We start from the raw sequence: 22,991 nt of genomic DNA, 5'->3' as shown, positions 1-22,991 counted from the left end.
CTGGGGGGGTTTTCTGGCATGTGGGTGTTTGGTTTTAACCAGGACTTCCTCGGCTCTGTAGCACAAATTCCATGGTGTGAGGACAGCTCCTGCAGTGCCCAGCTCGGGGTCCCCCCCCCCATGCCATCCCACCACCCCAGGGGACATCAGAAAACCAACAGTAGCTCAGGAATTCAAACCACCACGTTCTTGGGCAGAAGAACAGACACAAACCTGTCATTGTCCAGTTGTCCTTTGCCATGTGCCCCTGCACACGCAGGTGAGGCAGCACCTCGTGGCTCTGCTGTCACCAGCTCCCCATGGTCCTGCCAACCCCATGCAGGGGAGTCTGACTTCACCTGGTACCTGCTTAGGGGCTTATAAATAGTGTAAATTGTTGAATTTAAACTTAAATGTTTATACATTTTATAAATTAACATTTTTTTCCAAATTTTCAGTAAAGTCAATGTGTCACAGAGCCTGAGGAAGCCTGAACTTCACATTTCAAACAAACCTTTCCTATTTCTCTGCACTCTTTCTGTGTGGGATGACCACTGACCTAAGTTACAGTGACAGGACTGCAGCACTCACTGTACATGGCTTGTGTTAGCCTGGAAAAATTGGTTCCCAGTCACTGAATTCAAAAGGCTGGGTCAGAGCCAGGCAGGAGCCTGGAGGATTGCCATGGCATCAGGAGGGGGTGGAGGGGCTGGTGTGTCTGGGGCAGCTCAGCACAGTGTGTGTGTCTGCCTGTCCCACAGCTGGTGTGCCCTGAGCCCAACTGCTGCAGCAGTTTTTTGGGGGTTTTTTCCCCCAGCCCAACTGCTGCAGCAGTTTTTTGGGGGGTTTTTCCCCCAGCCCAACTGCTGCAGCAGGTTTTTTCTTGTTTTTTTCCCCCAGCAGCCAAGCCAGAGTTGGATGCCACAACCATCACACCCAAATGGAGAGCAGTGGGGTTGGCTGGAGCCATGACCACCACCAGCATGGGATGGCCTGGATGGACATGGATGGAATTGATGGACATCAGTGGAAAGGAACAGGTATGAGCAATTGCTGGCAGATTGAAGGGGCTGCAGCTCTCTGTGGCAGCCTCCCCTTCTCTTCCTGGCTCTGTAGGAAATAGGGCAATGCCAGTCCATAGCTTTGGCTGGGCTGAATTTGTGCCTCCCCACAGGCAGTCTCTTCATCTGGGGGCTGGGCCATCTCCAGGGCAGTTCCCACCTGGCTTGGCCACCCCTGGCTCAGGATGGGAGAGGAGCTGGCACTGCTGGCAGGGAAGGCATCTGCTTCTCCTGCTGCCTTTCCTTCCTCGCAGTCTCCTCGTGCTCAGCTGCCCCTCCCTGGCAGTTTGAGCAAAGGGAGGCAACTGAGTCACCTCCCCACCTGCTCTGGCAGCCAAATTCATCCCTGGGGCAGGGGGTTTGTGGGGGGACAGGACGGGATTGCTACATTAAGAAACGTCAGAATCAAGAGGTTCAGGGGATGCTTTAACTGAAGTGTGAAGAACACCTCAATTTGAGGTGAAGAACAACTTCAGTTGTTCTTGAGGGCCTGATTTTAGATGACCCTTCTAACCATTTTCTCACTTCCAGCACTATTCCAGCTGCCCCTTTTACCAAATGCCCATGGAGAAGCCACCACATGTTTTCCAGGCCATGTGTGCTGTTCCTTACTTTCAGAAGGGGGCAGAGACACTAAATAAGACATTTTACAACATGAAAAAAAAGCCCAAATGTGGGTCAGGGTGTAATGTGTAGCATCAGCACATGCAGTATCTCTTGCATCAGTGGCTGGGTTTACAAACAGTGGATGCTCCCTGTGCTGGAGCCATCCCACCTCCTTCAGCCGCTGCAGCTGGAGGCAAAGGCACATGCCAGCAATTCACTTCTCCTGCATAAATCACATCACACAGGTGGGACGGAGCCGGGTGAGGGGGAATTTGCAGATTGCATCCCATTTCCCAAAGGTGGGGAAGGTGCAGCGGGTGCAGTGAGCGCTGGCTCCTGGCAGCTCGCCCGGGGGGCAGCAAACCCTGTCATACTGAAATAGATGAGATGATACTTGTGTGACATTTAAATGCAAGGTTTCAGGGAGACAGCAAATGATTAAGCTTTTGGAAGCATCATCTGAATTTATTGGTTTGGTTTGTGGTGTTTATTTGTAGATAATCATATCTGTTTGGGCTTCCTAATGTAATTTTTAGGGCATGCAAAAGCTTTTGGCCTAAAACATGCCATGTAGGAGGAAACTGTGGGGAGAAGTGAGTTACATGTTCTGTAAGTCAGTTTTTTACTTCAGGGAGATCAGAGAGCAGTTTTAGTTTAAAACCACTTCAAAAAAAATTTAAGAAATTAAAAATTCTCCTTTGATTAAAAAGTCTTCTTGGAAGTTCTTAAACTCCATGTCCTCCAGGGCAGGTGTTGCAGCAGCCTCAAGCAGAGCTGCACTGCAGAATAACACTGAAGGAAGCATCAGAAAATCAAACTATTGGATTTCTATTGCAAATACGAAATTCCACTTAGAAACAAGGTGTTCAGACAGGGATGTCTTGGAGGCCTCTGGTTTATTTCCTAGTGAAAGTTGTTGGCAGATGAACTGAAGATAAGCCATGGCACTGGAGCAATGGATGCTGGGGCACAGAGAGGGAAAGGTCTCTTGCACGAGCGGTGGATGCCAGAGCCCTCCATCTCCTGCACATCCCAGCTCCAAAAGCATTTCCAGGGCTGAGGCTGCAGCCAGATCCAAATCCCCTGGAAGGGATTTACACCCACCCAGCCCTTCCAGGGCAAGGTTAGGGCCATGGGAAGCGTTTGGTGCTCTCGGAGGTGCTGGGTGCCTGCCTGCTTTGCAGATGCCATCCCAGGCAATGCCTGATTCTCAACTCCTGATCCAAGGGCAATTCCGCTCACTATTGTTATTTTTGCAGTTGTTATTTCTGGCTCAATCACAGTGTCTCTGGGTGTGTGCCTGTTCCTGTGGAGCTGTGTGCATGGATTGCTGTGCAGAGCATCCCATGCTGGGATCTCTGCTGGAAACCCAACCCCACTCCAGCCAACATGGTAAGTGGACAGTCCTTTTCTTCACCACTTAATCACCTGCCCAGTGAGTCACCACAGTCAGTCTGTACCTTGCTTAAGATGTCTCTGCTTGGTTCTGTACTTTGTGTGGCACCTTGTAGGGGCAGCAACCCCTGTGCTGGGATACCCTGCTCCTCTTGCTGCCCTCACCCCCCGTGTGCCAGGGCAGGGTCCCCTGGGGTGGCCCAGGCCCCTCAGCACAGCCAGGCCCTCTCTGTCCCCACGAGCAGATCACGACAAGTGGTTCAAGTTTCTCCTACACTTGATTCACACAAGCACTTTTTTGTTGTTTTCCAGTCCATGTGAAAACCCTGGGGCTGGTGGAGTCTCTTTTCTTTGCTGTTAGCTACCTACACTGTACAAATCATTAAGGGGATTGGTTTTTATCATTTTACTGGACTCTATATGGGAGAGGTGGGTTTCCCACCAAGAGGTTGGTTTTCCAAGATTTGGCGAAATGTTTAATGTGTGTGTGAGGATAAACTTTGCAGCTGGGGAGCACAGAAAGGCTGGTTTAGGCAAAAATGTGCCCCAAGTACTTCCTAGAGAAACTGCCAGTCACGGTTTTAGCTCGGGGGAAAGAGCAGTACAGAATACACAGAGGTTGGGGAGTTGCTTCTCAAGACAGTGCAGAGCTGGGGTGTACATGTCATGCTAAAATAAACAGGTTGCACAGGAAAACTTGAAATTTCAAAGTTGGGGTTTTTTTGTGTGTGAGTTGATTGTATCTTTAAGAAAATTTCCCTTCAGGAAGTAGTACTAGAGTCAGTGAAGCTTCTTGTTTAAAACTGCAATGTGATGCCTGTTAGTAGCATTTTCCTTTGCCTGCTCTCCCCACTTCCCAGCTGTGTGTTCATTGCTTTTTTTTGGGAATTGGTGAAAACGTAATTGCTAGGAAGTCCCGTTCATTCACTTATCTTTGAGTGGTTTCCCATGGCTGGGGCCACGCTGACCTGGTGGCTTTCAGAAGACTGAGGTGGAAATAATCCTTAGTTGAAGGGCATTGCAGAGAATCTGCAGCGGATCTTTCCAACAGGACATACACAAAGAACTCACAACTTTATTTTCCCCTTTAAAGCACAGAATACACCTAAATGAAACTGCCTGGTATTCATTCGAAATCTTTCAAATCATGGCAATCCCTAAGCCCAGGCACAGAAATATGTAGAGAGCGATAAAGTTTAAAAGTCTTACAGTTTTGGACTCTGGCTAAAATAGTGACAAATCCTCAACAGAATACGACACAAAGGACCTGCATTTCCAGCCACCTTCACCTGAGCTGTGCCAAGGCAGGCAGCGTGGGATGTATCAGGTCTGTAAGGGGCAGTCACTGGACGTTCTAATGAACATATGAGCCCAGGGAGCTGACAGTGCATTTCATGATCTCAGAGCACTGGCCAGAGTTCTTCCTGATCCTGAAGAAGGTTTCCACGTATTTAGAGCGGCCCAGAAGTTCCACAAAATCCTCATCGTGAGTTATCACCAGGAGCTGGAAGTTACGCTGTTGGGAGCGGCTTTTTATTATCCTGCAAAGAGATATTGCCCAGTGTGCATTTACCCAAATTATGTGCTCCTCTCAGGGAACTTGCAAACACAGAGCACAAAAATTCAGCTGCCCATAACGAATGACACGAACCATCGACCAACCCAATGCTGATGAGCCGCTCTTTTTACCCACATTAAAAAATCCCCTCTATAATTATTTAAGAAATATCTTTTCCAGATAGAGAGAATTTAAGGCTACTGCTCTGCACGTGTAATTGCAGATGCCATCCTGAAGTGTCAGAAGCAGAGCTCACTTACTCCACGAGGGCGTGTGCCAGAGACTCGATGTTCTCTCTGTCCAGGTTGGTCGTAGGCTCGTCCAGTGCCAGGATGGCACAGTTGAGACAGAACGTTTCTGCCAGAGCAAGGCGAATGATGAGAGAAGCGAGCACCTAATGGAAAGAAATAAAAACCAACACAAAAATCTCACTCCTCAAAGTGCTTAAAGAGGTTCTACGTGTAAGGAACTATTTTTAATTCCATTACGACCTGTGAGTGCAGCTTACGGAACAACGTGCCTATAGTTCACAAAACGACAACAGCTGATTAATTACTGAAAAACTACATTAAAGCTTCCAAGTTTGAACTGAAAGATGGACTCTACAAAGAAGTCAAGTACTCAAAATTCAGGAGCTATTGGAAGTGAGGATTCTAATCTGAGGAAAGGAAGCTACCTGCATTACCTCCACTCTCTGTGCAAGCCCATCCTACTGCACGGGGAGGGTGGAAATTTGTCTGCATCACTAAGTTTGAGTGACTGAACTCCTGATACTTACTAAAACTGAAGACAGTAGGGTTTGCCCCCTTACATGTTCGTTTTGCATCAACATACCTAATCATACCTATAAGATCTTCTGAACTAGTGCGAATTATAGACCACTCGATGGAAACTGTGCTGCCAAAAATATTTTCCAGCTATCACGACTGCTGGCACCACAGTTCATGATCAAAGAATTCTCAGAATATCGGCTCAGAAACGTGTTCAAGTTTCACTCTCATTTACATGGGACTGCAACGCAACATCCTAAACTGCTCAGGGAGACAGCAGAGTGCAACAGGCAGGTGAAACGACCCTGCAGCCCCAGCGTGTGTGGGTGTGGCTGTGATGAGCTGACCACAGCACTGCATGGCTGCTGACATCAGGGTGGTGCCAAAGCACCGAGACACAGGAATGGGCAGAGCAGAGCTGCGAGCTGACAGCGCAGAAGGAAAGGCAATACCTGGAAGGATGGCTTGGTGTGATCTTGGTGACATGAACTGAAAGGTTACAGTCAGCAATAGGAGAGAAACAAAATGTGGAGGGAAAGAGGTCCTGTCAACTTAAGAGGCAGATGCAAAAAGAAGACCAAAGGCTCAGGAAGATAAAAGACCTGGGAAAAATCGATTGACCTAAAGCCGTGGTAACCTCAGACTGGGAGGAGTTGAACTCAAGGAGAGAGGGAAGTCAAAGCCTTCACCCCTGCAGGGAACCAGCCTGGTGCCCAACTGAAACCACAGAGGGTTCAGATGTTCAGAATCATAAACTGCAGAGTAACAGATTGACATAACCCAGACAGGAGGGAGCTGGAGCCGCCTGGGCTTCGGTCACTTCTGAACAGGGGACTCCTCTGCATGCCCTGGGTGTGCTCCCAGAGCCCCTGGTACTGAGCACAGCCAGCCCTCACCTTCTGCCCAGCACTGCACCTCCCTCGCATGTCCAGGGCCGAATCTCCCTTCACCATCACCACCCTGTAATTGTAGTTTCGTCTCTTATCAGCGGCCGAGACGTTCTCGTCGGCGTCAGAACGGATTTCTATGTATTCGATATCTGAAAATGGGAAGGAGACAGATTTTATCAAAAATCTTTCAAAATAACACAGGATTAACGGGAGATGAGGTATAATATCCAGGAACAACAACAAAAATTCGCTTCAGAGCTCCCACTAATAGATACATCTTTGAAAATAATTTTTCCAAAATGGAAAGAATGAACTCCTGCATTTCCTCTGCCTCAAGGAAACCTTACCTTTGGAAAACACAGAAAAGGGAAAATTAATTCTATTTATCCTGCGACTTACTATATAATGTGTAATAACAAAATTACAGTGGTGAAGAACACCATAAAACCAGCTACATTTCAGATCCCAGGTTTTTCATCGTGTGAACACTGCTCCATATGCAGTGCTCAATATCAAATGGATACACACGGGATAAACTAATAAAAAATATTACAAACCTTGTCCTCTGTAAATTTTTCGCCAAAGGTCACGAATTATTTTGTTGATTTCTTCCATCTTCATGCTATGGAATGTCATTATTGCTCTAAAGAACAGCAACAAAAACCACAAAATGTTAGAGATGAAACGATGGACTGCTTTGGATAAACACTTCTACTAAAAATTGAGTAAATACTAGTTCATTTTGAATGCAGAAGGATCTGAAGACTAACACACACTGTTGTGTAAATAATTCTACTGTCAGAAACAGCTCAGTCTAAAGAAGTAGGAAAGTAATGCAGACAAAGTTATCTCCACTCATTGCATGGAGAGACTTTACGTGACTTTTGACAAGAACTGTAATTTCTGTGTGAGGTTTATTTTCAGATGGACACCAAGAGGATGAATCTGAAGGTAAGCCCTCCAGAACAACAGTGTTACTCTTCAGTGCCAACAGCAAGAGGAAAGGACAACCTGAAGTCTTCCCAGAGCAGAGGATTTTTATCAAGAATGTCACTTTATAATTACCCAAACAGGCATTATGACTAGAACTGCCCTTCTCTTCAGCAGCAAGAGTAACACAGAATGTCATTAATAATTTTGAATTTAATTTCCCTGGTGAATATATCAGCATGATTTTAGATTATAAACAGATGAAATCCTACAAAGCATTCAGGAAAGGACAGGACACTGCATTTCTGACTTGTTTTTTTTTTAAAAAAAACTACTCTGTAATAAAAAAAATGCTTGCTCACTTTATGGCAAGTGAACATAGCACAAAAAACATGGCAGAAATAAAATAATCCTTCTGAAATGCACTTTTACATATACTTTTCCCACTTCTGCTCTTCCACCTGTTCTGGGGAATACTGAGGTATCAAGTCTAATAGGAATTTGTTAAGTTAAAAATGAAGTGTTTTCAACAATTTACTAAATGAACCCCAAGAATGCATTCCTCATCAATATTTATCACAACCTCTAAATATTGAGTCAATAAAGATCAGCTGATAGCACAGAACACCCACAGTGCTGGCTTTCCCAGCCCCATCCTCAGCTCTGGCCACTGGAGGCATTTCAGCTCACCGATTTTTCAGATGATTACCCATAAGTGATGCTTATCTATTTTTCTTGAAATTACAAGACTGTTTTCCTGTTTAGCCTTAAATAGAAACAATAGATGATTTGACAGCATACAAAAAGAGTCTAATTCTAAAAAGGAAATTCTTGGAGTGCATTTCCATTACAGCTGAAAGGGAAGAATTATACATATTATGCTATTTCACCATTATAACTGAGCAAACAGGGGCTTTTAGGGAGCCACATGTTTTACTTTGCACATGGTTACAAATGTGGAGATGCCCTTTTTGGCCAGTCAGTCCAAGACTAGCAAATAAGCTTCCAGAGGAAACAGAAACAATCACAAAGTTTGCTACACTTTCCATCAAATGCCAGACGTGTTTCTTGTGATGTTGCCTTCTTTGATATAAGCACAAAACCACCCACACTGGAAAAGGGGAAAAAAACACCTCTATATTGTAATAGTCTTTATTAAAACACAACAGTTTACCTCAGAAGATGATCATGGGAAACAAAATATCTACCTGGCATATCTTATCGATGTGAAGATATGACCAGAAGATGCTAAAAGACACTGCTATAGAAATGAAAGTAGAAAGGCCCAGGTCAATAATCAAGGATTTAAACATGGATTTCACCTTTCCTGATCTCTCTCCAACTGCTGCACTGCAAATATGAGCCCTAACACATACAACCATGCAAACAAGTCCTGCAGAGAACTGGGAATGGAATTGTAACGATCATCAGACTTATCTATGTATGACTGTATTAAAATCCAATTATTATCATCAATGTATTTACTATTTGTACATTATAGACATTAACTTACAGATATCCTACACCATACCAATCCTGTGCAGTTTCTAGTGTATCTGCATTAATTTACTTAAAAAGTTGTACCTTGCTATGTTATCTTAATATTTAAATGCCAACATTTATAAAGACAAGTTGTTATGTATCTCAAAGAATTGTATCATTTACTATTTCCAGGCTATCCTGGAAGCCGGGAATTGAAAGCTGCTTTTGCATCAAGGTTACTGATAAAGGTGGAAACATTTCAGAATGACCCTCACGTGACAATACTTACTTATCAAGAGCCTTGTAATAAAGGTCCAGGTCTTTGTTCACCAGCTCTGTTGTTCTCATAACAATCATCATGTCCCTGTATTTGTCCTCTGCATCTTTGAACTGTGGCTCTCGAAGCTCCTTTCGAAACCGAACGATCTCCTCCTCAAAGCCCCTCTGGCGCCCAAGGGCAACGTGGTGGTTCCTTTTCAGAGATTCTATTTTCTCCTCTAAATGCTTTTGTTCACTGTGAAACCACAATTGACACACAAGTCTTTTGTATTTAGTGTTACACAATTTTTTAATCAGGGTTCTCATTCACGCTAGACAGTAGCTCATTATATTGTATCTTCACAGTCTGTAACAGTTAAAATTACAGTACTAGTGCCACTGAAACAAAGACATTCTTGAAATAAAAACATTTAAAGTTTGTTAGGAACATATTCAAATCACTGTTCTGAGTGGGAGAAGGAAGTTGTCAAGTTCAAATGCTGAAGTGCTATTAATAGAATTATAAAAAATAATTCATTTCATAGGTGGAATTTAACTAGGATACTGAGCAAAATAGGAAAAATTATTAGGTAAGCTCCAGTAAGATAAATAAATATTTCACATGCAAGAACCGGCAGAGGGATAATTACTTTTCAAAAGTGTTTATTATCTGAGCAATTATTATTAAACTACTGAAATAAACATAGAATTTGCTGCTGGGACCAAGGGAGCAGACTGAAAATGAAAACTAAATATTCTTCTCCAGAAGTATGAATCATTTAAATGTGGACTTAGCACTGAACATCATGAAAAAGGGTTAGCTTGGAACAGGTACCAGCACATATTTCTGTTTCTAGCCTGAAGCACTATTTAATTTCACTGAGTCATTTCTGTTGTTGTCATGGGGATGTGAAGCAAACACAGGTGTGAAGGAAGTGGGGAGAAAAGAGGACCAGGACACACTAAAACAGAGTGAGCACAACACTCAGATATTGCCTGAATTCTCCTGCAGAGCATGCACAAGGTACTTACTTTTTCATTTGGGGGACTTTCATTTCTCCCATCTCCTTCATAAGTTGTTTTATCTTGTCTTCAACTTTTTTTAGCTCCTCGTTCCGGTTCCTCAGAGTAAGATTATCCTCCAGCCACCTCTCCTGCACCTGCCCCCCAGAAAGCAAGGAGGTGCACAGTGCTTCAGTCTATTGCTTCTCAACTACAATGTATGAGTTCTGCACAACTCTAAAGCATCAAATAATTGACAACAACGAAAATTATCACACTCAGCACTTATCTTGTGCTAGAAATGGAGCACAGTGGAAATCAGCAGTATTATTTCATCTTTCAATACTTCGAGTATTTCCTTTACAGGTGAACACAGGTGATTCTGTGTGTGCATATTAATCAGTGTTTCAAAGGGGGTAAGTAGTTTAGGATGAGATTTAACCAAGCCCCCTATCACACTTCTACAAGTTAGACAGTAAGTGGAGGGGTAGAATGGGTAAGACATATTTCCTATGGAGAACATAAGCAGTATTTGAAATATATACACAGGAATTTAAAGTACATGATAAAACCTGCAGCAACTGGCAACTTTTGATATTTCACCTAAAAAGACACATTCTCTCCACACAAAGATACTCCTGAAAATGCTAGCTGCTATCCCAACAGACTTAACCCTTTTGAAAATACCATAAAATTATAATTAAATGTTTTTTGAATTTGCATACACAAATCTCAAGATTTTTTCCAGCCTAATGCATGTATAGCAGCTCTCTTGACTAACAGCTGATTAAATAAATTAGAAGGAAACAAATTTTGCGTGACTACAGACCTAGGCAGATTTAAATCAAAACCAGGAATTATTTCAACCATGAAAAGTCTACTTTAAGCAATACATCTACCTTTTGAGTGTCAATATCTTGTCGAGTCATTTCCATCTCTTTACTTATCTTTTCCTTCTGTTTCTCACAGGCAGCCAAATGAGAATTTACTTCAGCAAGTTCAGACTCCTTTTGCTAAGGAAATAAAATGGTATATGATTTAAGCACAGAAGTACTCTCCATGCAAACTTTTTATTGTCTGGTTTTTAGATTACCTTTTTATAGTCTTCTTTTCCTTGTTGAATGTAATTTTCAATTTCTTTCATGTACTTGTTTATATCTTTAACTTTCTCATTTATGCCATTTATCTGCAGGGAAAAGATCTCAAATGAAATGTGGTGTTAAGTCCAAGAACAGATATGCCTGCATCAAAGATGAGACACTGGATAACACTTGCCAAAGTACAATCGCTTATCATAACTCTCTTTTATTTGCTAATAAAGCCTTCAGCTTTTGAAATCCAGATACTCCTTACAACCATGAAAATGTCTCTCAAAACAAATGGTGAATGACTCATTTGTGCTTGCACAAGAGAGCCCCTTCACCTGGGGAAAGCAAGTGTGTCTCTTGGCAAGGACAGGTGATGGCCATCCTTGCTGTTCCTCTTAGGTCTACCAGGAAGGGCTTTTCAATCCATTGGCCAATAAATATTTCCAAATGTCCCAAGAAACCGTTTGTCAAGACTGCCAAAGGTTAATTACAATTGAGTTCATGTCCTGACTGACTTATGTTCCTTTTCTTCCCTAAAAGCTCCACCAATCTAACGCATCTGCTGAACTTACTGCCCAACAAACTCCTTAACACACTTTTCATACATGCCTGAAAAACAGGATCTAATCCTGTGTCCCAGCAATGCCAAGAGCAAACAAACCTTCTCTTGTGTTTCTTTATTACTTGCAGTCCTTTTATTCACTAGATCCTCCTTCTCCTGCTGCAGTTTTTCTAAAGTTGCATCCAAAGGAAATACCTGTTCTTTTGCTTCCTGAAAAGCAGTTGGAAAAAGTCCTTTTTAATTTTCACATTCTGTTTCTTTTTTGGGTGCATTAAAAAACCCCAAACATATTAATAAAGTTCTGGATATTGCCCAAGATAATACACAACAGCAGCACAGGACAGACACTTCAAAATGCATCTCACTGGCAGGATTAGAGACAGTGTTAAATTTACCAAGATTATTATTTTTTATTTCAAGGACAAGACAGCCAAGGGTTAAATAATGATGAGTATTTCTTACCTTGATGTCTCTGGCCAAGGACTGAACCTCGGTGGTGAGCTCCACGGTCTGCTCCTGCAGCTGCTGCCGGCGCTGCATGCTGCTCACCATCTGCAGCCTCTCTGCTTTGAGCTCATTCACTGTGCTCTTCAGCTGCTGAATCTCACTTTGTTGGTCCTGCTTGAGCTTCTGCTTTAACTCAATTTTACCAGTAACTGCAGATGAAGACAGAGTGAAATGGTCAATCTGTTCTTAAAACCATTATTGTCTTCCTTATGAAAATTTAACTCTAAATCAAGCTAGCATGGCTCCAAAAACTCGTGACAACAAACTAGGAGAATACAGTTACTTCAGAATGTAAAATAAGTAAACCAAAATTTTAATGGCAGGAAGTTTGGAACATTATTTCCAGTATCAAAATTAAATACCAGTTTGGTAAGGCCTACCTGTATCCCACGAGTGTTTTTTCTCTTGTTTTTCTTGGCTTACTTGTTGAACAGTCCTACTCAAGTTGACTCCCAGCAGTTTAGCCTCCTGCTGAGCAATTTTTCGTTCAACATCCCTAATATCAATCTGAAAGTATAAGGAAAAATATTATTACTGTTGTAACAGTGTTCAACAATGTATTTTTTAATCTCTGGCACATAAGAATAAGCTCAGAGCTTGAGGCACTTTCAAATTCCCCTCCTCTTCTGGAGCAATGTCACATCATTAGCAGGTGGGTTGTGTCAGCCACAGGCTGCTGGAAACTGGAATTCCTAACTGGGGAGGAAATCAGTCTCTGTGGATGGATGGGCTTTTGGCACCCCAGCCCCCTCAGGACAGTTACACGAACAGCTTGTCCCTGTGACAGTGGCGTGAAGACTGTTCAAAAGTGTCTTCTATGCCAGAGTAACAGTTAGTGTAGGATTTCTCTTTCATATATTCAGAGTGCACAGAGCCACGTGAATGGAAGCACTGGGAGATGCTGACAATACACTGAACTGTAACAACTGTAAGGACTGAGAAACGCTTTGGTGTACTTGTGGTTCTGCTCATGTTCTGCATTATATATTTTTTCCAGTTACTAGCACAGAATTGAATCAGAACTCAAGGTACTCTGTGGTCCTTAAAAGAAAAAATCATTATTTAAGATGTGAATTTTATTAGTACCAAGATCATCTGTGTTATAATGTCTTTTAAAGTATTTTAAAATAAAGACCTTAAAGTTATGTCATATTACTGAATAACTACAAATTTAAATTCTAGCAAGTGACTATAATTTATATATTAAAAAAAATAACCAAAGCATACCTGGTACCTTTCCATCAGTGTTATATCCTGTAAACATGCTTTGGCACCGCCCTCCTCAGACAAAGCTGTCTGCAGGAATGATTCCTGTTCTTCCATCTCACTCTTCAGGACTGTTAAATCTCTGTTTGCATTCTGGATCTTGTTCTTCAGGTCTGGAATTTCCTTTTTAAGTTCAGCTGCAGTTTGCCTTAAATCAAATATAAATCCCTAAAATTTATTTTGTCAAAAACAGCAGCATAAATTGAAAACATTCAAGATCACAAAATCTGTGATATGATTTAATAGTGGAAGATTAAATTTAACCAAAATAGTAACCCCTTAACCTTGCCCACATTTAAGTAAGCTTATGTTTCATACCCAGCTAAGGTAATATATCCCTCATTTTAGACAGGTGAGATGAAACAAAACAAGCAAAATCTCTTTTGGTTTTTACCTTAATTACAGCAAGTGCTCATGAGAAGGTATAATCCACTGTACAAGAGTGCCCTCTTGTGAAGGAAAGTTCTACCCTCATATATTCTCAGATGCTCTCAAAATATTTATCTCAACAAGATAAATTAACTAGATAAATTAACAATGAGACAAATCAAGTAGTCCTAAAATGAAGCCTCCTTGACATCTGCATAGTTTTAGTAATCAGAAAACAAGCACTTGCAAGGAAACAGCTTGCAACAATATGGTTTGCTTAGAACTTTACCTCAGTGGTTGAAGGCTCATCATTTCATCACGTTTTTTCTCCTTCCTCTTAAGCTCAGTCTCTGTTGACTTCAGTTTGTCTGGGGCCAGGCGCAGCTTCGACTGCAGGTCACTGATGACATCCTGCAGCTCAGCCTCTGTCTGAAAAACTCGCTGGCACACTGGACAGCAAGCCTGGGTCTCCTCTGTCAGCTGAGTAATGAACTGTGAATAGACTGCAGTGGCTCCAGCAAGCACAGCTGGGAGAAAAACAAACACAAGACTTATGTTGAATAAACAGTTCATAATCAGAGCTAAAGCAGTGCTTTAGGGAGAGAAAGTAGAGCTGGGCATGGATTTACCTCGCTGTTTGGAACTTTTTTCAATTTCATCTTGAAGTTTGTTCAGATCCCTGTCAAAATCTTGACTTCCACAAACATCAAAAAGTTTTGCTTCATGCTGGGACAACAGTGCTTCCTTTTTTTTTAGTTCATTAGTGGTGTAAGTTTTGTCATTTTCCATCAGTGCCAGTCGCTTGCTGAAACATCAGTGAAGAAACTCTTTTATTACCCAAAACCAAAGATTTAAACTGTTGAAGCAAAACCAAAACCACAGGAAGTTAATCTGCAATTGGTATTCCAGGGCTGTTTGCCACTTCTTCTTTAATGATTTTTCCGCCAATCTACAGCATCGACTGTGCTATAGATCAGAGGGTAAATCCCTTTAGTTTTCTATGTGCTTATGATGAGAAACTCATTCCTAACAAATAAAACCTGACAAAACTTTACAGAACAGGATCATCTATGGCTGCTTATGAGATATTATTGCACCTGTCAAGCACAGATTGTTATCACTCCTTGACACACTACAAACATTGTGATTTTAATAACTAGCACAAACTGTATCAGCTCTACATTACAAGAGCACTGTAAGATGCTTTCTCTGGTTTTGCAGATACCTAAATAAACAGTAATGAATTAAGGTTAAAAGTATGTTGAGCCTATTAAACTTTCCAGCTTTTAAAACCATAAATACATTGGAGACATAATCAATTAATACCTACTTAAGGTTAGCAAGTGTATCCCTTGTCTGATTAATCCTTTTATTTTTACCATGAAGCCAGTCTTCAAGTTGCTTTTTATTTGGGAAGTATCCCAACAGGGATGTTAGTTCCTCAGAATGTCTTGATTTTACTTTTCTAATCTGCTCTTCTTTCTCTGCCTGGGGAAAGGAAGCATTTTAAATTAAAGTTTTCCTATCTTCAAGTTTATAACAGTCAATGCATTAATTAAGGTAATGGCTTCTATGAGGGCTTTACATCTGATTGTTGATAAACACCTGAAAAATACAAAAACCTTGGAGGGACTGTATCAATTTTATGTCCCTCTCTTATGAGATACTGATTTAAAAATTACTTTGTCTTTCTTCAGCATCTCCATTTGGGTAATTGTTGTGGTGTGTAGATTCAACTGCTCCATCTCTTGATCCAGCCTCCTGAGAGCTCTGTCCAGGCTCATTTTCTCATTTTGCAGACTCTGTACTTCCTGTTCCAGTGTTTCTACATTGCTGTTCCTCTCAGCCTTCTCCAGGTCATGTTCCTGTACAAAAAATGAATGGCCAGAAAACACAAATAATGACACAAATCAATGTAGTTCTAACTAAAGGAAACCCAAGAAAGCTCTTCAGCTCATCAGCTGCTGCAGGAATGACACAAGATTTGTAAAGAATACATGTAAAAGGCAAAACTGCAGCTGACAGACTAAAGATCAAGGGGGTTTTATGTTTTTTGGGTTTTATCAATTTTTTTAATGATAAAGCCCAAAGTTCTAACTTCAGACTTCTATAATTTTCTCAGTTACACATTAACTTACCATCTTGCCAATCTCCTCATCCAGCTCACTAATTCTGCCTGAAAACCCCTCCAACTGCTGCAATTCACATTTCACTTTCTTCAGCTCATCATGTTTCCTGTTTTGAATGTCCGACTTCAGGTCAATGGTTCTTTCTAGCCCAGTTTTCTTGTCTCTTATTTCATCTATCTGCTTTTGTTTCATTGCTTCTTTTCGTGCAAAGTCTCTCTGAAAGAAGTCAGTGACAATATATTTATTAATTTTTTTCACAGGAAATATTTAAAAATACTTTTCCACACTGGTTTGCAAATACTCATCACTGTAACACAAGACATTGAAATACTGAGAAAATTATAACTTGTCCAAAGTTTTCTGCTGCAATGTTTTTGACAGGAAAATGCAGATGCATCATATCAGTAGTGTTCCGTGAGAGGAACTCCATTTTTAACATGACTTCAACGAAAAGTTGCTTATTTTTAAACCAGCTGCCCACTGTAATTCTTCCTCAGGCTTTTGAGCTTGTCAGTGATCCACCTGCATGAGGGCTGCTGGAAAATCCCATCTGACAAACTGCCTGTCCAACAGCCTTGTTGACCACTCCTAGTTCCAAAACTAATTTCCATGGAAAGATTCAGGCAACCCACAAGCAAAAATTCTAGAAGAAAAAATGGCTTCAGTTCCCCCCCTCAACACTCCCTCCCAGCACCTTCAAGACTCGTGTGGAGCAGTGACACGGACGGGCAGCACGAACGGCACTACTGAAACAACAGAGTTCTCACCATCAACTGATTTGCAGCTTCTGTGTCTCTCTCCTGTCTCTCCTTCACCAACCTGTGAAAACTGGAAATGTGCCTTTCACTGAAAGGGGCTCGCTCAAACCCATCCAACTCCAGCTGTGCTGCCAAGGACTGAATCAAGGAATCCCTGGTCATGATGTGCTCCTGGTGCCGATCTGCCTGCAGCTGCAGACGACCTTCACAGAGAGAGGGTGACATCAGTGTCCAAAACCTGAAGATATATTTAGGATTCAAAGGCAGTTGCAACTATTAAAGCCTTTGAAATGGAAGTATTGTTAAACAAAACAAAAAGCTACAGAGTAAAAACAAGCTGTAGCTAGAGACACTTATTTCAGGTAGCTAAATTTTTATTAATTTAATAAATCAATAACTTAAAAGCAAGCCTCTTAAAACACTAAAAATATTACTCTGATAAAAAAACAACCCCCAAACTTATTTTATGTAAGCATATATTCTGTGCCTCAACTACTACAGCTTTGCTGAAGTTCCCATAATCCATCAAAAAGAGAATACACAATACATGAAAGAACACTACCCAAAAGCCTCTGACTCGTCCCCATTCCCCACGTGAGACACAGAGAATGCTGGGCTTCCAGCTTTCCTGGTTTTCTCAGTTCTAAGACAAGATGTACTACATGTTGTAATTAAAAAAAAAAAACAAGATTAGAGATGAAGTTGAAAATACCTCGTTCAACAAGCAGCTCTGATTTCTCACTGTTGAACCTCTGGCATTCTTTAGTGGCTCTATCCAAGTCACGTTTATAGTCCAACAATCTCTTCTCCTTCTCCTTCACTATTCGCTGGTGGTTCTGGTATCTATCCCTTAGTTGTTCATCTGTTCCCTGGAAAACCTGTACACCAAATACAAAAAGCTATCTTTGTTCTCTATTAATTATATTTATTTATTAAGTCAATTATTGATGTTTTTAAAATGTACAGTGTTTACCTTGACAGAATTCAAGAAATAAAGACAAACACTCCCCATGCAGAACTTCTATACCAACACATGTAAGGGGACAACCTGCTATAAGCAAAACTGGAAAACCTATTTTTCTTAGGCTGATAAAACAAATTAATCCCAATTTTTGTCACATAGGAAACCTTTTCCATCTTCTGTTGCAAATCCTGATTATCTTTCTCCATTTGCTGCCTCCTGCTCTCCAGGGCCTTCACATCATTGTCCAGCCTCATTACTTTTGTGAGATTCTGTTCAACTGCTGTCAGAGAGCTCTGCAAAAGAAAGAAGTAAAATATCTCACCAGCTTATGAATCCCATAATCAATTATTTTAAGTGTAAAACCTTCAGCATTATAAAATACTTGTAAAAAGTAAGAGGGGCTAAGCTTTTGTCTAATTTAGTTTCAGATACCAGCTAAATTTGAGAGATTTTTAATCAAGCAACAAAAACCCCAATGCTGCTACAAGAATTCTTTGTTTTTAAATCTCCAGCGACTGTTTACAGGTTAGAACAGCATCTGCCAGGTGAGCTGACGTGTGCTTGATTCTGCTTCAGGGCAAAGGATTAGACATAAAAGTGTAAGATTTTTGACAGTTTTGTATTAAAGTATTAACACAATCATCATGCAAGGTACCTTTAGAGGTTCAAGCTGGCTCTCAATTGTTTTTACATTCTCCTTAGAAGCAGCCAGTTGAGCCTCTCTGTTGCTAAGATGATCCTGGATTTCCCGGGCTTTCTCTTTGTTTTGTTTCAGATATTTCAGTTCTGTCTGACACTCTTTTACTTTCAAGCCTTGTTTCAGTCGTACCTGACGCAGAGTCTCGAGTGCTTTAATGTACCTTTAAAAAAAAGGAAAACATTTCAGATCTTCTGGCAATTTAGCAATAGTGCTGTGTGAAACAATGCCTTAGACATTTTCATCAACACCTTCATTATTAGAGAAGACATTTTCTTACTTAGTTTTTATTTAATTGCAGTAAAGAGAAAAAACCTTGTTGCGGAAAAGATCTCATCAAATTTTTGCTTGAGGGCCTTTCCTTCACTTAACGGCCAGTTGGATTCTTCTTGGTGGCAGAAAATGACATTGTTGAGCACCGATTTGGAAACACCGAGGGCGCTGATCATCTCCCGGTCTATTTCTGCACACTTGGAACTCAGGCTGCAGATCTTCTCCCCGTTCTCGCTGGAGCACAGATAAACAAAATCCCCAAAGAGGTTACCAGCAAGCTCTTTGAGAAGTAAATTGCATTCTGAACAGTATGATCTCGTTGTAACATAATGATTTAAAAATTTAACAAGTAACAATTTTCAAGGCCATAAGTACCATGTTCAACAGGTGCTTTTAACAGTGTCAGTATTTGTAGTGACTGTTACACATTTCAAAACTCAGTGGAACCACCAGAGGGAGCAAAAACGCTCTGGAGTAAAGGGAACACACTTAAACAGTGGAGATGGGAGTTAAACATAGGCCAAAAATGATCTGAAACTGAAAATGTTCTAAAGGAAGCAAAGCCTCCACACTCCACACAATGTTAATTTTAAACTGTATCATACAATCAGAGAACCATGGAATGGTTTGGGTTGGAAGGGACCATAAAGCTCATCTTGTTCCAAACCTCTGTGGTGGTCAGGGATGCCACTAGACCAGGCTGCTCCATCTAACCTGGCCTTGGACACTTCCAATGGGCAGCCACAGCTTCTCTGGGCAACCTGAGCCAGGGCCTCAGCACTATCACTACTAAGACAATTTTCAAATAAATTCAAGCTGACAGATTTCTTAATGTAGAGGTTAAGAAATGTAGAGTTTTTCCATCACCTAACAGATAAAGTGGTGAAACTACCCACCTTTAATCTAAAAGCTCTGGTAGCTTTTAGGAATTCATTATGGAGTTTTCTCTAATCTTATGCATAAAGATATACCAAAACCAAACAGATCTTCATGCCAAAGTAAGAAAAAAACACCTGACAACTTACTTTGTTCTGGTAATGACAGATTCCAGCGTTCTAAATTCCGGAGCCTTGCCCTTCTGGGTGCAGATCATGGAGCGCTGGACAGCTACGAGCTCCCCGTTCACATCCCGGAACCGCAGCCGGATCTGAGCTCTCACATCTGTTTCATTGGCAACCTCGGGAGAAACAAAGAGAAACCCAATCATGGAAAACTCTCCCCGAGGCCCAAATGAATATGTGCCTCCCCAGCTGTGGGCACTGTTCTGCTCTCCCCCAGCTCTCTGCTTTTCCTGAATCAATACAGTCAGCCCAAGACTGCCTACAGCCTGAGCATCCCTGTTTCACTCACAGCCCCGAGTGCAGGGAAGTATTTTATTTAGAACTAAATACACCTTATATCTAGTCATTACGACTCTTACCTTTGGATCATGAACAAATGTTTTTCCTTTGGTTCCAGGAGGAAAATCTCCAGTGCATATGTATTTAAGACATTCAATGATAGTCTAAGAAAACAGAAATGAATATAAACTTATAATGGTAATTTAGAGAAACCAAGATGGACTACAGATAAAAGCACAGTAACAGCTCAAATATTTACAGATGAGTAAAATATGTGAGGAGAGAGAAATATGAAATAACATTTTATTTTTTGAGTATCATGAAAACATAATACTTTGAAAAATCCGTTTTAATGAGGATATCAATTTTCTAGGAAAAATCTGTAAAATCCAGGCAAGAAAGCAGATCTCTAATAATGCTAAACAACAGTGCAGTGAACAGCACAACTTTTGCAATATTATTAATATCTTACTGTAAAGATCATTGTTCAAATGTTGAAGCCTTTCAGACCTTTTACAGCTCAAGCCCAAACATACAGCAAGCCTTACCGTTTTTCCTGCACCATTTGGTCCCACCAGAATAGTTAATGGCTCAGAGAAACTGATAATTTGTTTGTCTTTATCCTCTACCCCAAAACTCCTCACTCCCAGGATACTCATTTTCTCAATCCTGGACATTTTTGCTGAACTTCTTCTCTTCCAAAGTCAGAGGCACAAATGTTGTAAATCCTGTAAAACAGAGCTTTGTGAAAAATCCAGCGGGCAGAAATCACAGTAGATCACTGAAAGCTGACTAAATACCTATACAAGCACAACATATGATGAATATACATAAAAACACAGCTGAGGCTTCTCAGTTACTGTTCAAGGTAGAAAACATATGAAGGCAAAACCCTTATTTGTTTTAAACTCAGAAATTAATCAACTCTAAGTTAAGTGGAGTATAAATCAGTGCAGTTAAGAGAGTATATATCATTAAATCAAATACAGTGGCCCAAAATAACCCTTTTTTCCACACCACAAACCCCATGCAGGTGCTCTTAGAATACCCGAAACACAACAGAGGCCCCAGTACTTTTCTCTTTGATAACCCACTGTTGTACTGCAACACCCAACACCGTTCTCCACTGCCTGTTTCCCACAGGTACATCCAGCATCACCTTGTCCTGATTCCTGCTGGGAAGGGGAAGACACCGGAGCCCCCTCAGGCCATGGGGTGGGAGCTGCCCCTGGCAGGGGGAGGCAACTCCAACCCCAAGGCCCAGCAGTGACCCACGGGAAAAATGTCAGTGCCATGTGTGTGGCTGTGTGTTCCAGGGGTGTATGGCTGTGTATTCCAGGGGTGTATGGCTGTGTATTCCTATTCCAGGGGTGTATGGCTGTGTATTCCTGTTCCAGGGGCGTATGGCTGTGTATTCCTATTCCAGGGGTGTGTGGCTGTGTATTCCAGGGGTGTACTGCTGTGTATTCCTATTCTAGGGGTGTACTGCTGTGTATTCCTATTCCAGGGGTGTGTGGCTGTGTATTCCTGGGGTTTATGGCTGTGTATTCCAGGCATGTATGGCTGTGTATTCCACCCCTGTTCCAAGGGTGTGTATGGTTCTGTGTTCCAGGGGTGTACTGGTGTGTATTCCAGGGGTGTATGGCTGTGTATTCCAGGGATGTATGGTTGTGTATTCCTATTCCAGGGGTGTACTGGTGTGTGTTCCAGGGTTGTATGGCTGTGTGTTCCAGGGTTGTATGGCTGTGTGTTCCAGGGGTGTATGGCTGTGTGTTCCAGGGTTGTATGGCTGTGTATTCCAGGGGTGTATGGCTGTGTATTCCTATTCCTGGGATGCACTGCTGTGTATTCCACCCCTGTTCCAGGGGCCCATGGCCCACGCTCAGCGCGCTGCCCTCAGGGCTCCCCCCGTCCCCCTCCCCGCGTCTCGGCCCTGCCGGGGTTGCCCAGAACGGGCATTTCCTGCCGGGCCAGAGGCGGCAGCGGGGCTTTCCCGCGCGGAGCTCCGCGCTGCGCCGGGGGCGGGAGCTTTCCAAGGGGGAGGCCATGAGGCAGCCCAGCCCCTGCCCCTTCCCCTGCCCGCCCGAGCCCAGCCGAGCCCGCTCCCCGTTCCCCGCTCCCCGTTCCCGGTGCCCCCCGGTCCCCCCGGTACCTCCCTCAGCCGCCGCCGCTCCCGGCCCGGCAGCCCCCGCGCCCGCCCCGCCCCGCCCCGCCATGGCGGCCCCGCCCCCGCCGCCTGAGGGGCACCTCAGGGGACTGAGAAAAGAGCGGCTTAATAGCCGAGAACAAAGTCAAACACATTCATAACGGTAAATAAAACAGTGATGAAAAGGGAAAGAAGGAACACAAAGAACCGATGGTCAGCACCGCTGCCAAACCCCTCTTCCCCAAACCCGGCTGGGCCTCCCGCCCCCCCCCATTCCAGGGAACTGCGCTGGTTTGTGTGCGTGGAGTTCCGTGGGGTGGAATGTCCTCTTTGCTCCATAGCTACTATTAATCTTCAAGTTGTTAGAAAAAAGCCCAAGCTGGAGGAGGACTGCCCCTTTCTCCCTCTTCTCTGGATCTCTGGCCCTGCATTTGGTCCTGTTGGGACCCCTGCTCCCTTTGGGAGCAGGGGTCCCAACAGGACCAAATGTAGGGCCAGACTAAAGATGCCATGAACACCCTTCCCTCAGCCCAGGAGCCCCTGGCCAGCAGGAGACATCTCAGGTTGTCGAGCCGACAGTCTTGGGATTCTGATTTGTTTAGACCTTCAGCCTACTCCAAAAACTGATTAATAACCGTGCCAGTCATATTTTAGTGCTTGCTGTGTTTCCTCTGCCAAGGGGAAACAACACGGCTAGTCCTGTAGCAGATCGAGTTCACGGTTAGGTGACGGACTTTCGGAAAGCAGCCTTTTTTGTGCTCGATCTCAGCATCGTCTGTAATTAAACAGAGATGATAGGTGAAGTGAGCTTGGGCTTTATCAAGAGCTGGCAGCCAGCAGGTGGTTTTGCAGCCAGCAATTCAGGCTTTCACTCTACAGTTGTGCTCTGGTGATAATTCGGCTTTTTATGAGCACGGAAAAGGTTCACAAAGCATGAACTACGGCCACTTCAGATTTCGAG

General features: G+C 42.6%; 1 protein-coding gene and 1 long non-coding RNA gene across 2 annotated transcripts; one reads left to right on the top strand and one right to left on the bottom strand.

The window, feature by feature from the left end:
• Positions 1-881: 881 nt before the first annotated feature.
• On the top strand, positions 882-8,831 carry LOC126638238 (uncharacterized). The gene is made up of 2 exons (XR_007628559.1): positions 882-1,019; positions 2,906-8,831. It is a non-coding gene; the product is annotated as an uncharacterized LOC126638238 (long non-coding RNA).
• Positions 4,097-22,069, bottom strand: RAD50 (RAD50 double strand break repair protein). The gene is made up of 26 exons (XM_050311951.1): positions 22,037-22,069; positions 20,433-20,612; positions 19,965-20,048; positions 19,570-19,721; positions 18,587-18,778; positions 18,230-18,434; positions 17,739-17,867; positions 17,323-17,488; positions 16,620-16,813; positions 15,862-16,068; positions 15,406-15,588; positions 15,054-15,211; positions 14,353-14,528; positions 14,013-14,250; positions 13,316-13,502; positions 12,469-12,595; positions 12,044-12,237; positions 11,681-11,791; positions 11,025-11,117; positions 10,831-10,944; positions 9,962-10,089; positions 8,961-9,185; positions 6,817-6,902; positions 6,266-6,408; positions 4,860-4,993; positions 4,097-4,582 (listed from the first exon to the last, which is right to left on the bottom strand). Exons 2-26 carry the CDS (start codon positions 20,559-20,561, stop codon positions 4,396-4,398), a joined length of 3,942 nt encoding a protein of 1,313 aa, XP_050167908.1. The 5' UTR covers positions 20,562-20,612; positions 22,037-22,069; the 3' UTR covers positions 4,097-4,395.
• Positions 22,070-22,991: the final 922 nt, after the last annotated feature.

This window comes from Myiozetetes cayanensis, unplaced genomic scaffold (assembly GCF_022539395.1).
Source record: "Myiozetetes cayanensis isolate MyiCay16 unplaced genomic scaffold, myiCay2020 scf17, whole genome shotgun sequence".
Classification (NCBI taxonomy): Eukaryota; Metazoa; Chordata; class Aves; order Passeriformes; family Tyrannidae; genus Myiozetetes; species Myiozetetes cayanensis.
Note: the sequence above shows the minus strand (reverse complement) of the source record. Positions and strands in the feature narration are given on the sequence as shown.